The sequence below is a fragment of the Narcine bancroftii genome, chromosome 4, assembly GCF_036971445.1.
Source record: "Narcine bancroftii isolate sNarBan1 chromosome 4, sNarBan1.hap1, whole genome shotgun sequence".
NCBI lineage: Eukaryota > Metazoa > Chordata > Chondrichthyes > Torpediniformes > Narcinidae > Narcine > Narcine bancroftii.
In genome coordinates, this window is record NC_091472.1 from 243,319,585 (window position 1) to 243,335,714 (window position 16,130).

At 43.0% G+C, this 16,130-nt stretch overlaps 1 protein-coding gene across 4 annotated transcripts in view; it reads left to right on the forward strand.

Annotated features, from left to right (window-relative positions):
• satb2 (SATB homeobox 2) overlaps positions 1-16,130 on the forward strand; it is a 240,128-nt gene that overhangs the window by 56,694 nt on the left and 167,304 nt on the right. For all 4 annotated transcript variants that reach the window (XM_069934541.1, XM_069934540.1, XM_069934539.1 and 1 more), the window contains exons 4-5: positions 11,397-11,523; positions 11,880-12,003. In XM_069934541.1, the coding sequence (XP_069790642.1) occupies positions 11,397-11,523; positions 11,880-12,003 (251 nt within the window). The remainder of the gene's footprint in view (positions 1-11,396; positions 11,524-11,879; positions 12,004-16,130) is intronic.

Genomic DNA, 16,130 nt, shown 5'->3' on the forward strand with positions numbered 1-16,130 from the left:
ATGGAGGAAAGAAGAGAGAGGGATAGGGAAAGAGAGAGGGAGGGCTTTAACAAAAACTAGAGAAGTCATTGTTAATGTCATCTGGTTGGAGAGTGCCCAGACAGAATGATGGCCTCAGTTTGGCAGTGCATGAGGCCACGGACACACATGTCAATGTGGGAATGGTCAGTGGAATTGAAATAGCTGGCCACTGGGAGGTCCCCATTATTGCAGCAAACAGAGCAAAGGTGTTTTATGAAACGATCTTCCTGTCTGTGTCCAGTCTCTCCCATGTAGAGAAGACAACAATGGGAGCAACAATTTCAGTAGATGATCCCAGCATATTAAAAGTGAAGAATTACTTCACTTGGAAGGACTGTTTGGGGTCTCAAATGGTGGTGAAGGAGGAAGTGCAGGCGCAAGTGCAGTATTTCCTTTGGTCGCAAGGATAAGTACCAAGGGGCCGATTGGTGGGAAGGGATGAGTGGATGAAGGAGTCTCAGATTCTCAGATGTCCTGGAATGGAAGACTTCATCCTGGGAGTAGATGCGATGGAAATGGAGGAATTAAGAGAAAGGAATAGAAACCTACAGGGGACAGGGTGTGAAGAGATTTGGTCAAGGTAACTACAGGGTTGGTGGGTTTGAAGAAAATGGCTGTAGAGATGGTAATAGAAATATTGAGAAAGGGGAGAATGTTGTGAATTTGAAGTCGGGGTAAAAGTTATCAGCAAAGTGAATAAAATTGGCAAGCTCATTGAAATACTCAAAATGGGTGCATGGATCGCTCCACCTAGCCAACCAAAAGGTGGGCATAGCTGTGACCCATGTGGGTACCCAGGGCTATGCCTTTGACAGAGAAAGTAGGATGAGTCAAAAAAGAAAATTATTGAGGGTGAGAACAAGTTATACCAGGTGGAGGAGGATGGTGGTGGAGAGGGATTGTTTGGGTCTGTTGTTGAAAAAGAAACAAAGGGCTTTGAATCCTTTGGTACAGGTGACAAGGTGTATAGTGATTGAAAGTCCATGGTGAAAATGATGCATCAAATTCAGGGAACTGAAAGCTGTTGAAGTGATGGAGGGCATGTGAGGTATAGTTAGAGAGGGAATGGACTTGAGGGAAGATGGAACCAGTTTGGTGGGATAGGAGCACATGGAAACAATGGGTCTAACGGGACAATTGGGTTTATGAATCTTGGGTAGGATGTAGAACTGGGCTGTCCAGGGTTGGGAAACAATAAGGTTAGAGGCTGTGGGAGAGATGGCCTGAAGTGATGAGGTCAGAGATGGTACATGAGATGGTTGCTTTATTGCTTTTAGTGAGCCCTATTCAAGGGGTAAGTAAGAAGTGGAGTCTGAGAGCTGCAGTCTGTCCTTGGCAAGGTAGAGGTCAATGCCCTAGACCACAACAGGACTACCCTTATCTGTGTGTTTGATAGTGAGTGAGGTTGGGATTGGTGTGGAGAGAGTGGAGGGTAGAGTGCTCTGAGGGAATGAGAACAGAATCAGAATTCAGAAAAATAATTTATTGCCATAAGCATGTAACAAAATTTGTTGTTTTGCAGGAGCATTGCAGATGCAAAGATTGTGATAAATTACTTAAAAATCAATAAATTAATGCAAAAGACGAGAAAGTGAAGTAATTTCTATGGTTCCTTGTCCTTTTAGAAATCTGATGACAGAGGGGAAGAAGCTGTTTTTGTACTGTTGGGTGTTCCTCTTCAGGCTCCTGTACCTCCTTCCTGATGGTAGCAGAGTGGAGAGGGCATAGCCTGAGTGGTGGGGATCCTTGAGGATAGAGGCTTCCTCTTGTAAATATCCCCCATGAAGTGAAGGCTAATGCCCACGATGGTGCTGGCTGAGTTCACAACTCTCTGTAGCCTTTTCCTGTCCTGAGCATTGGCACCTTCAAAGCAGACAGTGATGCAACAAGTCAGAATGCTCTTCACGGTACACCTGGAGAAATTTGTAAGTCTTTTGTGGCATACCAATACTCCCCAAACACCTCGTGAAATATAGGCGCTGCTGAGGGGAGTGGTAAAGTTGAGACGGTTGATTTCTTGGTGACAATTGGAAATAAAAAGATCCAAAGCGGGCAGAAGGCCAAGACAAGTTGTCAAAAAGGAAGCCTTAAAGTTAAGGCTAGAGAAGGGGTCTTTAGTGGAAGGTGGAGAATCCTGGTTGAAATAGCAGGCATTGAGATGGGACAACGGAAGAGAGATTCTGTATTGTGGTGTGTGTGGAACTTGTTGAGGTATGGGCAAAGGTTGAGGCCTCTACTGAGTACAGAACATTCTGTCTTCAAGAGGGGAAGGTCGAGGGGATCGTGAAGAGGTTTGGAGTGGGGCACAGTAGGATGTGTGGGAACTTTTACTGACTTAAAAAAACACTGAGCTGAGATTCTCATGCAATGGACTGTAGTGCATAAATATGATTTGTGTTGTAAACTGTCTTTTTAAATCAAAAATAGACTTTATTCACAATAAATGGCAGCACAGTTAGCACAGCGATTGGCTCAATGTGGTTACAGCACCACCAACCCAGTGTCAGAATTGGCACTTGTACATTTTACCTGTGTCTGCATGGGTTTCCTCCAGGTGCTCCGATTTTCTCCCACCCTTCAAAAAAACATATAGGGTTTGTCCAGGTAGGTTAGTTGGTGTAATTGGGCAGCATGGGCCTGTTACTATGTGTGTGTCTAAATTAAAAAAAATATATATTTAGAAAGGGAAAACCATTCAAAGTCTCTTCCTATCCTTTGTTTTGTATCCATACATTTCCACCACTGAACATTCTTTGTGTACCGGTTCTTTTTTTTTCTGATATAAGAACTCTTTCCAATGGAATCAGAAGACCAAAATGTGCTTCAGATTGCAGAATATAAAAGCATCCATTTGCAACTTTAAGGGGGTTGTGCCAGTTATTGTAAGCAGGTTAACATCTCTCTGGAAGGTGTGGAGGGAGTAATGCTCCAGTAAGTGTTTACCGTTCATTGTTACTTTTCATTCTCAGCCTCACAGGACACATTGTTTTGAAAGCAGAATATGTCTAAAATATGGAGCAGGTTGATCAGCATTTAAGACAGGCAGAGAAAGGTTAATCTTTGGTCGTGCAGTTTTTGTTTTGTTAGTTCTAACTCACTTGTTTGCTTAACTCACTCATTAACTTGCTGAGTTTAATAGTCATATCTTGATCCCCAAACCACAGGTTTTGGGGCAGGAAGCAATGTGATAATGGTTGTTTGTTTTAAATTAAACAGCAGTTGCTGGAAACACTCACCAGTGGGAAGAGTACTACCATAGTTAAGAGTTTAAGACCCAGGACCAAAATAACTATTGAGTGGTCCTAGCCTTGAAATGGTAACTGTTTCTATCCTCACAGATACTGCCTGATCAGCTGAGCACTTCCAGGAATATCTGTTCTCATTCAAATTTTCAGCATCTGCATAATTTTTTTTCATTTTCATGGTGGTTTTTTTTGCCTTGTACATGAACGTTCGGCAGAGGTAAATTGAGTTCAAGGTTATTATCACATGTACTGAAGTACAGTGTAAAATTTGTTTTTATACTGCCCAGCAAATCAACCAATATATAAGTACAGCAAATAAATCAGAGTACAGATTTCAGAGTTACAGAGAGAAAGAGATCAAGTAGATTGGAGCAAAGCCAACATTAGTTTACTAATGTGAGATTCATTCAATTGTCTTATAGTATTGGGAAAGAAACTGCCCTTGAATCTTATAGCTGAGTTTATTTCAAAAAGGAAGGTGTGTCGAATTGAGGAGACAATAACCAGCCTCCAGAAACTGGTGCAAGCTAATTGCAATGTGCCTTTATCATTTTGAAGGTGGAAGTAATGGTTCTGTTTTCATAATAATGGATGGAAGTTTCTTTGGGATGGAGAGGGAGGGTGAACGTTAGCTCAGATAGCTCTTGGGACCCAATGTATGAATGATGTCTAGTGAAATGAGGAGTCATCTTAGGAGTCTCCTAGGGTTGACAATGTCTTCCTTCCACCTCCCATTGCATGGGGAAAGCATCATGAGATGGTTGATGAGGCTAGTGTGGAATCCCAGATTCTGTCACAGATAGGGCAAATGATGCCTGATGGGACTGACAGATGGGGAATTCATAAAGTGTGTTCCCATCCTTCATTTACACTGGGCACCAGTGTTATCTTGTCTCATGAACGTGAGATTCTCAGTGGAAACCAGAATGTTCCTTCTCCATTTTGAGTGAACTCTGAATAAAGATAAGAGGCCTTAAGGACATCCTTTGACCTGGAGATAATCTCATCCTGTGACTGGGATAAAGTGGAGGTACTGCGATGGAACCAAAGAGCAGAGGGTATGAGAATGGGTCAGTTGGGTGGGTAAGGGGATTAAAAAATGAATGGAAAGATGAGGGAAAACAAGGAAGAGAGGAAGGACTATGGAAGAAGAGGGGGGATGACATTATTTGAAATGATGACATTCTATTTTCATGCCATTGGGCTGTAGGAATATGACATTTATGTTGGGCCTCACTCTCGCAGCAGAGAAAGCCCAAGGCAGACAGGTGGTTGAGGGGTTTGGAAGGGGAGTTGAAATGGCATGCAACCAGGAGCTCAGGATGGCCATTGAGAAGAGAGTGAAGTCTCGGCTAAACAGTCCTCCAGTATTTGCTTGATTTCATTGATGTAAAGGAGGAAACATTGGGAACACTGATGACATTCAAGGAGGTGCATGTGATCCTTTGCCTCATATGGAAGGGTTGTTTAGGCCTCTGGATGGTGCTGTGGTGTTGAAGGAGGAGGCGTAAGAGCAAGTGTTCCACTTCCTGCTGTCACAGGGCATTAGACGTCACAGAGTGATAGGTGGGGATGGATAAGCGGACAAGGGAGTCACAGAGGGAGCGATTCTGACAGAAGGTGGAAAGGCATGGGGAAAGGTAAATGTGTCTGGTGGAGGATGCAGCTGAAGGAAATTGTGGAGGATGATGGGTACAAGATAAGAACCAGAGGAACCCTACTTCTGTGGAGAAAGGAGGGAGGGGACAGCAGCAATGAGGGGAAGGGGGTGGTACGGCTGTGTTGGTGAAAGAACTGGAAGGAGAGGAAAGGGGGAGGAGAAAGAAAATGCAAGCAGGTTTAGTGGAAAGCAGTAAAGTCAATGTTCGTGCCATCTGGCTGGATGGTGCCCAGACAGAAAATAAGGTGTTGTTCCTCCTATCTGTGGGTGGTCAGGGTGGGACAGTACATAAGGCCTAGGACAGATATGTGTGTAAAAGTGTGACCCAGAATTAAAATGGTTGGTTGCTGGGAGGTCACTATAGTTCCGAACAGAATGGAGGTGCTGAGCGAAACTATCTCCTAGTCTGTGACCAGTCTTTCCGAAATATAAAATGCCACATAGTCAACAAAAGGAAGGCATACAAACATGGGGAGAGCATACAAACTCCTTTCAGAACACAGTTGCCACAAAGGGTGCGCTGGATGCAGCTGATAAGTTCTCAGGATGTACAAATGAAGTGTATTCAAGCCTCAAAATGAGTGAACACCTGTGGAATGTTCTGGGTTCTGGATGTAGATTCTTTTTTACTTGATTAACAGTTGTCACTACACTTGCCTCCAGTTCCACTAACACCTAGCCAAAACTTTCCCACTGACCTCACAAATTTAGGTCTGCATCTAAGCTGTCTGAAAACCCATCTTACTGAGGAGAGAGGGGAAGACTTTTAAATACAGTCTCAGATGTCCATAACTAGGTTCACAATTGAAAAATGAGGAATCAATCTCTCTGGACTGAGAGTGGAAGAAATTTCTTAATCAAGAGAATGGTGAATCTCAGTCACTGAATCAAAAAGATTGGAATATTTAGATATTAAGGGAATCAGGAGATACAAGGATAGGGCAGAAAGTGGGGTTAAGTTAAAATATCAGCGAGATGTTAATGAATGGGATGAGGCTAAATGTCCAATTCCTGCTTTGATATGTTTGAACCTGACCATTAACACTCTATACATTATATTGATCTAATTGTAAAGAATAAATGGAACCAGCTCAACTGAAATTGAGATCAATCCATCTTATTCATTGTACTTAATGATGTCACTTGTTTTTCGTGTTCTGTCGTTTGATGTGCTTAGGTAAAACATGGTTTCCCTGAGATTACAGGTACAGAATTAGTTCTACTGGATTAAAACATAAATGATGCTCTTGGACCAACAGTTTTTAAGATAGAAGCACCTACAATTTTTAAGATAGTCTACTGTAGGCAGAAGCCAGATATAGACCCCTATCCCTGCAACTCCCAATACTGGCTCCAGAACAAGTTATTTGTTGAAACTATGGCCCAAGGTAAGGCAGTGTGGAATCACATATCCAACCTTTTCCCATGATATTGGTCAGCATTAATGAGAACGTTTCATAGCTCCTTATGTTACTTGTAATGCCGTGAATTCACCGAACTGGACAAACTTCTTAAGTGGTAGGATCCTTATATTAGAATCTATTGTAAATATGCACTTGTTTGATAGTTACTTCCCCATTGTTAAGCGCACGAGGCTGAGGTGGGACATACTTGCCCAAATTGCCAGCCATTTGGGTTATAAAGCATAGGACAGTTCAACCCAAGAACAGAATTTCGGACCACAATGACAGCAACAAACATGATGCCAAATTTAAACTAAATCTCTCATCTACCTCTGCACAATCCATATCCCTGCACACATGGATTATGCAGTATGGTCTATTAAGAATATCCCTCAGTATAGGGCAATGCAAAGTCATCCCACCTAGTACAGCCCTTAATGCAGAGGCAAACAGTGGACAGATTATCACATTGCTGATGAGAGACCTTGCTACATGCATTTCCTGCAATAAAATAGAGACCACACTTCCAAAATAGCTCAATCTCTGAAGAACAATAGCTCCCTTGAGGTAGTGAAAGCCTTCATTTACAAGAAACTTCTTTCTTCCTTCTATTAAATCTATTAGATTTATTGACTCTGCTTTCCTTAGCATGGGAAGTCAACAACTGTTTCAAATAATTTTTAAAAAGTTACAGGAAGGGCATCTGTGGGATGTTCCATGTTATCTACAGGTTTGCTTTATTAGAGTGATCAATCACAAATCAAACAAAGACAGTCAGCGGAATGTCAGTATTGGTAATCTAGCACCCTTGCTGGAAGCCTAAAAATGTGTCATACTTGACATTCAGACAACTACTCTTCCTCGCCCACCTAAAATTGGGTCATACCTTGCAAATACTCTCTTGCCGATAGCCCTCCCTTCTCAGCAGTTCATCAAGGTCAACACTAACATGCTTCCCCTCCAGTTCTGTCGATTCTGAGTTGGATAATGAGGCCAATTTAGGTGCCACAGACAGGACACCATGTGATTGGTGAGAGTTGGAGAGTGCATTCTGCTATTTTACATATGTGTGAAGTAAAAATATTCAAAACAAAATAGACCACAGATGCTGAAATCTGGAACAAAGAAACAGGATGCTGCAAGAATTCAGGAAGACAAGCAGTTTGAAGATGTAAGTTGATGTTCTGAGGCTCTGCATCAGGATTGAGAGAAGAGTGGAAAGAATGCCAGTATAGAGAGAGGGGTGGGACCATGACTGGTATATGATAAGTGAAACCAGATTGGGGATTGTTGGGGGGTGGGGGGTGGGGAGAAGGGTGGAGGATAGGCAGATGGAACCAGATGGAGAGAGAGAGAGAGGTAGAGGACAGGAAAAGTGAACAAAACTCGGTGGGCAGGGGAGTGGGTTACCTGAAATTGGAAAATTGATTGTTTGCACATCGTGTTATAAGGTACCCAAGTGGAACGTGAGATGGTTTTCTTCCAGTTTGTGATTAGCCTCTTGGTAACTGTGGAGAAGGCCAAGGTGTGACAGGTCCATGAGAGAGTGGAAAGAAGAGTTAAAATAATCTGCCACCGGAAGGTCGAGATGGCTGTTGTGGTTAGAGCAAAGGTACTCTGTGGAACTGTTGCCTTGGGAAAGCTCGGCTTCTCCAGTTTGGGGAAGGCCACATCAAGACCACTGAATACAGCTCTTTTTTGACCTTGAGTGAATTGACATGTTACATTTTCTGAGAGGACTTCTAGATACCTGGAATCTTTTCCACTGACCTCCCTTCCATTGCTGGAGCACGGAATAGAGTGCCTGTGTCAGAACTCTGGTCTCTGACCTAACCAATGGAGCTGAGAGAGTATCATTATAACCTAGACATTGGGGATTTGGACAATAACTGCTGCAGTTATCTCTTCAGCGCTTGGAGGAGCCAGCTATTGGTAGTCCAGATCTCAGATGTGGATAAGAGTGTGCCAATCACTGCTGTCTGCTGGATCATGCTTTGTGCTGGGTCTAATGCATGTTGGGCTTGACGTTTCTTTTCCACAAGGGATTAATGGCTGTCATCACCGTTGCTGATATATAGGAAGTGTCCATGGTTTTCCTCAATTTTGTTTTGGACCTTTGAGTAGGAGTGTAGCGCTAATCAGCAGGAAGAGGACTGTGTTTTGTGAATATTAAAGACATTGCCCACATCCTCTTGTATGCATTGATGAATAAATTAACATCTTGGAGACTGTCCTTTGAATGTACACATACAAGTGGCATTTGTAACCTATGGAAGTTGGGGAGACCTGGTTACGGAGAAGTTTCTGGGGTCCTGGTTATAAAAAAATTATAGATACATTCCATTTGGCTTCACAGACACTGATGCACTCTAGGAAGCAGCCTATAAAATTACACAATCAAAAGGTCTGCAGATCCTGACAGTTTCAGAGGATCCGTAAATAGTGACAAAGGTGTGAAGAAGGCATTTGGTATGCATGTCATAATTGGGTGGGGTATTGAGTAGGGCACCATGATCCAACTGAACCAGTTGTTGGTGAGACCACACTTGGAGTACTCAGTGCAGTGCTGGTTGTCCAGCTCTGGGAAAGATGTCATCAAGTTAGAAAGGGTACAAAAGAGATTCACCCAGATGTGACTGGGACTGGAGGGCTTCAGTTATAATGGACAAGCTGGGCTTTATTCAATGGAGCACAGGACGTTGAGAGGTGACCTTATCGAGATGTATAAAATCATGAGGGGCAGATAAAGAGAATTTTATGTCTTAGGGTACATGATTCTAGAACTAAAGGGCGTAGGTTTAAGATGAAAGAGGAGAGATTTAAGAGGGTGGTCCATATCTGGAACAAGCAGCCAGAGGAAGCTATAGAAGTCAGTTCATTGATGACATTTGGGCAGATATATAGATAAGAAAGGTTTAGAATGATATGGGCCAAATGCAGGCAAATGGGATGAGTCCAGAATGCCAACTTGGCCAACATGGACAAATTAGACTGAAGCTCCTGTTTCCTGCTATGTGGTTCCATGACTCCATGACCGGAGCCACCCATAAGCCTCACTGATACTGACCACTCACAAATTCAAGTCAAAAATGAACAGTCTTCTTTGCCCAGCAGGTACCAATCTGTTGGTCTACCCCCTCTGTCATTCTGCCAGCCTCATCGCTCTCACTAGTCCCAACTATTGATCACTCTCACTAGTCATAGATATTGACACACACTCGGATGTCCTACAAATACAGACAATAAAGAATACAAGAAAATACTAACTCTATGCCATGGACCCCACAAATACTCACGTAAACCCATGGGCTGTGCAATTATTGGTGTTTCTCATGGACCCAACAAGTACTGATTATCTTCTCAGAGTGCTGCAATTGATTCAAATGATTCTTATGTTAAGGTGTAACATTTATTACAACTATTGAGAGGAATAGAGTGCAGTCATAGCAAAGTGCTTGAGACCGTTTGCAAAAATATATAAGAGCTGCTAATTGGACGACTATTAAAATATGAAGAATGAAGATGGAGTTAAACACATGGAAAGAGGAGAACTTTTTCAGAAGTGAAGATGGATCTGAAAGGTCATGTACTGCCACAGTGGATAGTGGTTTAGCTCCTGGCCACCTGAGTTCCTCAGATATCTGAGATTCAGGGACAGAGCTTGCAATCCCGAGCACCAAAGAAACCCTTGGTGCTTTGCTGTGTACACCCACGTTTTATGTAGAATGCTGACCTTTCTGAATTCAGTTGCTGCTTGTTGCTGGACGCAAATCTGCTGGGATCTCAGCTTCTCCTCTGCTAATCGGCAGCTGCACCTTGCCTTAGATATGTCCTTGGTCATGTAATATACTGATTCTGCTATCTCCTAGCATCCCCAGACCAACTCAACCCAATTCACTCACCTTCCGAATGGCAATAGAATACCATTTCATTGATAACCTTCAGCTTGTGCATTAACCTATCCATAAACCTTGTGTCTTACTTTCTGATTCTTGTAACTACCTGCCAATGCAAAATGCCTACCAGTGCAGGCATAATTCTCTGTCATCCAATTAGTCTAATGTTCTGTCCAATCTTCCAGCCTGGTCACACCTCACTAGCAGACTTATAACCCTTTGCTGATCCAAACCATTCAATACCTTAAATTACTTTTATTAATAACTACAGACCCTATTGCAGCCTGGCCAGTCCTGAATTGTTGATCCCTTGTCCTATCCCTGAGCTTACCCATCTAGCTCCTGAACTCTCTCTTGTGATTCCCCTTCCCCACTCTGCACCCTGGTTTGAGAGGTACCTGATTTGACTTCATCCACTTCACCACTGCAAGCTCCACTTGTCTCAGCCACAGCCCATTCAGTGGGCTTCAAAGTCGTCAGTAATGGGCCTCTGAACATTTTTGTTTTGCTGGCCCACTGTTTAATGTCAAGGACTAATCAATAACAAGTCAAACAACTTTTTTTTTGGAATTGGCTTTACAGTTGGCCCATTGGACACTTGAAAGTGAAAACTGATTTTCTAATTTACTGTTCTGCACTGTGATGTAGTGAAACATTTGTATCTCTCCTGAAGCAAATGCCATTAAATCTACAAACTTTTAATTTAGTGCTCAGAATTAGTGTTACGAGGAATGGATTGCCCATAGTTTTTTTTTAACAGCACTATAGAAGCCAATTCCAGCTGTTGAAACCAGTGCTGCCCAATTACATCCAATTAACCTCTTAAATTTAAAGTGTTATTAAGCAGGTTAATACTCTGAAGTGGAATTACTGAAGCAAAGAAAGCAAATTTTCTACAAGTGATTTCTCTCGCAGAAAAGGTGTTCCTTTTCATTGTAGAGATAGAACCTGCAGAGGCTGGAGGAACTCAATGGCGTGAGCAGCACGAGTAGTCAGAGTTTTGGGGCTGGAACCCTTTCACCAAGACCTGATGTAGGGAGGGCGCAGCCCCAAGCATTTTTCACTCGCCCCCACCACGTTCCTCCAGCGCATCGCTGCCCATGCTTGCTGCCGGAGCTCAGTTCGACTAATGTGCACCTCCTGATGACCTTGCTGTTGTTGACCAATGCAGGTATGATCAAGGTGGGAAAGTGGAGCCCTCTACCCCTGAACTATCTCACTGAAGCCCCCGACGCGACCGTGGCCGATATGCTCCAAGACGTCCATCACGTTGTGACGCTGAAAATCCAGTTACAAAGGTGGGAGCTTCCAAACGCCACACGCTCAAAGGGTTCGGAATCTCACGATTCAATGCATGTCCCCTTATGAACTGCAGAATAGAAAGGAGAAAACGCTTTAAAATGAGATTGGCTGGGGTGCGGATTAGAGATAGGAAGGTTTAAAGAACAAGGAATCAACTTAGCAGCTTCAGCATGCCCGAGGCTAGTCTTGCAAGCAGAAGAAATTGTAAAGCCAAAGAGTCAGTGCGACTGAAGATTTATATATATATACATCTTTGGACTCATTTTGCAAGGCTAAACTGTATATATATATATATATATATATATATATACACATATACACATAAACCCCTTTTCTGTTTTGCATCTCACAGCTGTGCAAAGTTTGAGGACCTTCCGGCAGAGCAGTGGAACCATACAACAGTTCGCAATGCGCTGAAGGAGCTGCTGAAGGAAATGAACCAGAGCACCCTGGCCAAAGAATGCCCTCTCTCACAGGTTGGAATTCCACTTACAGCGATATGAACGCGAAAATAAAATGCTGCAGCCACTGAAAATATGGGGTCGGACATTGGAAAAGCAAGAAATGCTCAACAGGTCAGGATAGGCTAGCAGAGGGAAGGTGCGATTTCAATTTCCTTCAAGTTCTCCAGAAAATAGATAGCCAGAGGAAAGAGATAGTCAAAGAGCAAACCCATATCGGGTCTGGAGATGGATAGACGCCACAAACGATTAAACAGTTGACTTTAAGGTAATAATGGAGCAAGTTTAGCAACAAAAGGTGTTAATGGAGACAGTTTAGCCTTGCAAAATGAGTCCAAAGATGTAATCTATTGGCACAAGTGTCGCTCCAGGAGTATTCAGTCCTGAGCTTCCTGTTGGCTGCCTCTTTAATTGCTGTCCCTACTCCCACTCTGACTTGTTGATCTGTGGCCCCTCTTCTGTCACAGTGAGACCCAACACATGTATGTGGAACAGCACATCATCCTTCTGGGCACGTTGCGGCCTGATGGTCCAGACATTAAATTCAAGACACATGATTTCTTGATCTGTATCAGATGCGCATCAGTGATATGGACTCAACATGTTTATATTTCCTTTCTTTCCTTTGGTTTTTCTCTTCGTATGAGTGGAAGATATGTCCAGTCTCACTGACCTCCTGCTCTGCATTTTGCAGTTCCCACGTTTTGTTGTCTGGTTTCATTTGTCGATGTTCTCGCCCTCTCACAGTTTCCATTCTCTTATTGATCTGGTAACCTTATTCCCACCGTTACCCCCACTTTTGCCCTACCTCAGCCTTCCTGCAGCTTTTCAAGCTTCTTTTGTTTAGTTTTCCAATCCTAGGAAGAGACTCCAACTGGGAATTTTAACAATTTCTCTTCTGACCTGCTGAGCATTTGCAGCATTTTCTGGTTTTGCTTTACTCCGACATTGCTTCATGAGGATGTGCTTCCTGCATCAGCATCAGCCTCTGTCACAATCATTTTTGATGCTCCAAGCACAAGGTGTTCCTATTACTGGATGGAAAGTGCCTCTCCAGCATGAATTCTGCAAGAAATAAAGAGGAAATGACGTTTATTTGCATTGGGTACAAAAGTAAAGAAGTCAGGGATCGGGACAGTCCAGATTTTTGGGTTTTTCAGATGCTTGGGCAGTTCTTTTAAAATTCATACTTAAGGAGGAATAAAGAATAGATGAAAAGGTAAATTTTGATAGCAAATACAGCATGCTTCATTTATCAATATTAGACACTTGACAAAAATTGTAAACAAAAATTTTTCACTACAAAAACGTGAAATGCTTGAAATTATGTTGAAAAATGAGCATTGTAAAAGAAAAAATACAGTATACAAATGAATTCCTTTGTAATAACATTACCTATATTAAGTGTTGTCTCTTGTTACTGCTGTGCATCTGTGGCACTTATGCATGGATGCCCACAAAAGCCCACTAAATTTTAAAAATTTGAGAGTCCAGATTCTTGGGTGGACTGGATTTCTGGCCTCCAAATTTTTGGACTTGTACTGTAATCCACCCTTGTAATACAGTGTGCAATTCAGGAAGGATGTAGAGGCTTTGGAAAAAGGACAGAAGAGGTTTACCAGGATGTTGCCTGGTTCAGGGAGTATGAATTATGGAGGCATATTGGATAAACTTGGGTTGTTTTCTCTGGAGTATGAGAATGAGAGAGCTTTATAAAATCATGAAATCAGAATCTATACCATATGCTAGAGGACATGCACTTAAGGTGATACAAAGGAAGTTTAAAGGGGATGTGGGGGTGTGGGCAATTCTTTTTTTACACGAGAGTGGTAGGTGCCTGGAACAGGCTGCCAGGGGTAATGGCGAACAATATTAGCATTTCAGAGGTGACCAGAATAAGAAGGGAATAGAGGGATATCTATCAAGTACAAGCGGCAGAGTTTTAGTTTGAACAGTGTCATGCTCAGCATGTATATATGGGCTGAAGAGGCTGTTTCTGCGCTCTACTCTTCTATGTTCCATGTTTATTAGCTCATCTTCAGTCCTTACTTCAGTAGCTTGCACCTTGTAAGAAAAGGGAGTTCCGTGACCTTTCCAATTATAGACCCATTTGATGCTCAGTTTTCCACTGAAGCTAAGTGGCCCTGACCAAATGTTTAATCAGCGGCTGGAAATTTGTGCTGCCACTTTAACATAAACTGGGCTCAGGAGACAACTGATGTTGCCATGTCAAAACCGCCATGTTCAGGCTCTGGAAATTTTAATGCAGCTTGCACTGTGGATCCACAGAAAATCTATGATCGTTGTTGATCTCATGATCCTGCAATCAAAATATAATTGTTAGCTCTTTTGGCACGAAGCATTCCACAATGAAAGCTCACCTCAGTAATTTAAATTCTTTGCCCAGATAGATCGCTACATTGCTTGGTTCTGTGTTCCAAGCTTAAAATTGGTGGTGTTGTGCAAAGTTCTGCCCCAAGAGTGCAAATTTATGGTGTATTACATTTTTCCCAGAGTCATCGTCATAAAGCATGGAGCAGGAGGGCCCATATGATTTCCTCCAGCACTTTTTTGTGTTGCTCTGGCATTCTGGGCTTGTCCTATTTGCTTGCATTTGGTCCATATCCTTCTCAAGTTCAAGTTTATTTATCATCCAAGTGAACAAATACAACCCGTCGAAAGAGCATTTTCTGGTTCTTTGTATAAAACATTGCTATCAAACAAACACAAAAACACACATACAGACAAGTGATAAATATGCACAATACCCTTCTAAAAATATTAAAACAAATAAATATTAGTGTTACATTATTATTACAGTCATGAACAGTTTGTATGAGCAGTTCGTCAGTTGTTCGGCAGTCTCGCTCCCTCTAGAAAGAAACTGTTTCTCAGCCTGGTGGTGCTGGCTCCGAGACCCCTGTATCAGAGTAGTTGGAAGATGGTGCATGTTGGGTGGTAGGGGTCCTCAATTATTTTTGCACACCCGGTAAGTCATGTCAGTGAAGAGGAGGGAGACTCCAGTCATCCTCTCTGCCACTCTTGATGGTCTTGTGGATTGACCTCCAATCTGATGCTCTACAGCACAATACCACACGGTGATGCAGCCCACTAGGACACCTCAATAGAGTGGGTAGATGTGGAAGATTGATATGATGGTGGCCAGTGGCCTTGCCCACCTCAGTCTTCTCAGGAAATGCAGTCGCTGATGCACCTTCCTCACAAGTGGACTTCAAGTAACTTGGTGCTCTCTACTCTCTCCACTACTAAACTATTAATGTGTAGAGGAGGGTAGCCGTGCCCGCTCCTCCTGAAGTCCATGATCATCTCCTTTGTCTTGTCCACGTTGAGACTCAGTTATTACTCTCGAACTAACTCATGAGATTTTCCAGCTCTTTTCTGTAGTGCGACTCATCGTTGTTGCTGACAAGGCCAACAACTATTGTGTCATCTGCAAACTTGACTCTGTTGGAACTGGATCTGGTGATTCAGTAGTGTGAGCAAGAGTGGGCTGAGGTGTGTCAGGACTTAGCATGATGGCACTTGATGTTCTGCTGACAACACAGACTGTGGTCTTTCCATTATGAAGTCCAGTTGCAGAGAGGGATGTTAAGTCCCAGCAAGTACAGCTTCTCCATGAGCCTCTTGGGAATGATCATCCAAAATGCCAAGCTGAAGTCAATGAACAGCAGCCTGGTGTATGAGGTGTCATTCTCCAGGTGGGACAGGATGGAGTGGAGGAACAAGGCTATATCATCATCAGTGGAATGGTTCCATCTGTAGGCAAATTGAAACGAGTCTAGTTTTTCAGGGACGTCCATTATGATGTGTTCCATCAACAGACGCTCGAAGCATTTCATAATGGAGAAAGTCATTGCCACTGGGTGGTTGTCATTGAGGCCTGTTACTCTCTCTCCCTTTGGTACCAGGATAATGGTGGCTGTTTTGAAACCCACGAGGTTATGGCTGCTGCAATGACGTGTTGAAAATGTCCTGAAGGACCTCTGTTCGTTGGTCCTCCGATCCCAACTGGGTACGTTGTCTGGTCTCACTGCCTTGTGTGAATTCACCTTGTATAGTGTTCTCCTCACCTTCGATGCAGGGGACCGCTGTGTTCAACCATGGTTTCTGGATAGCCCCAG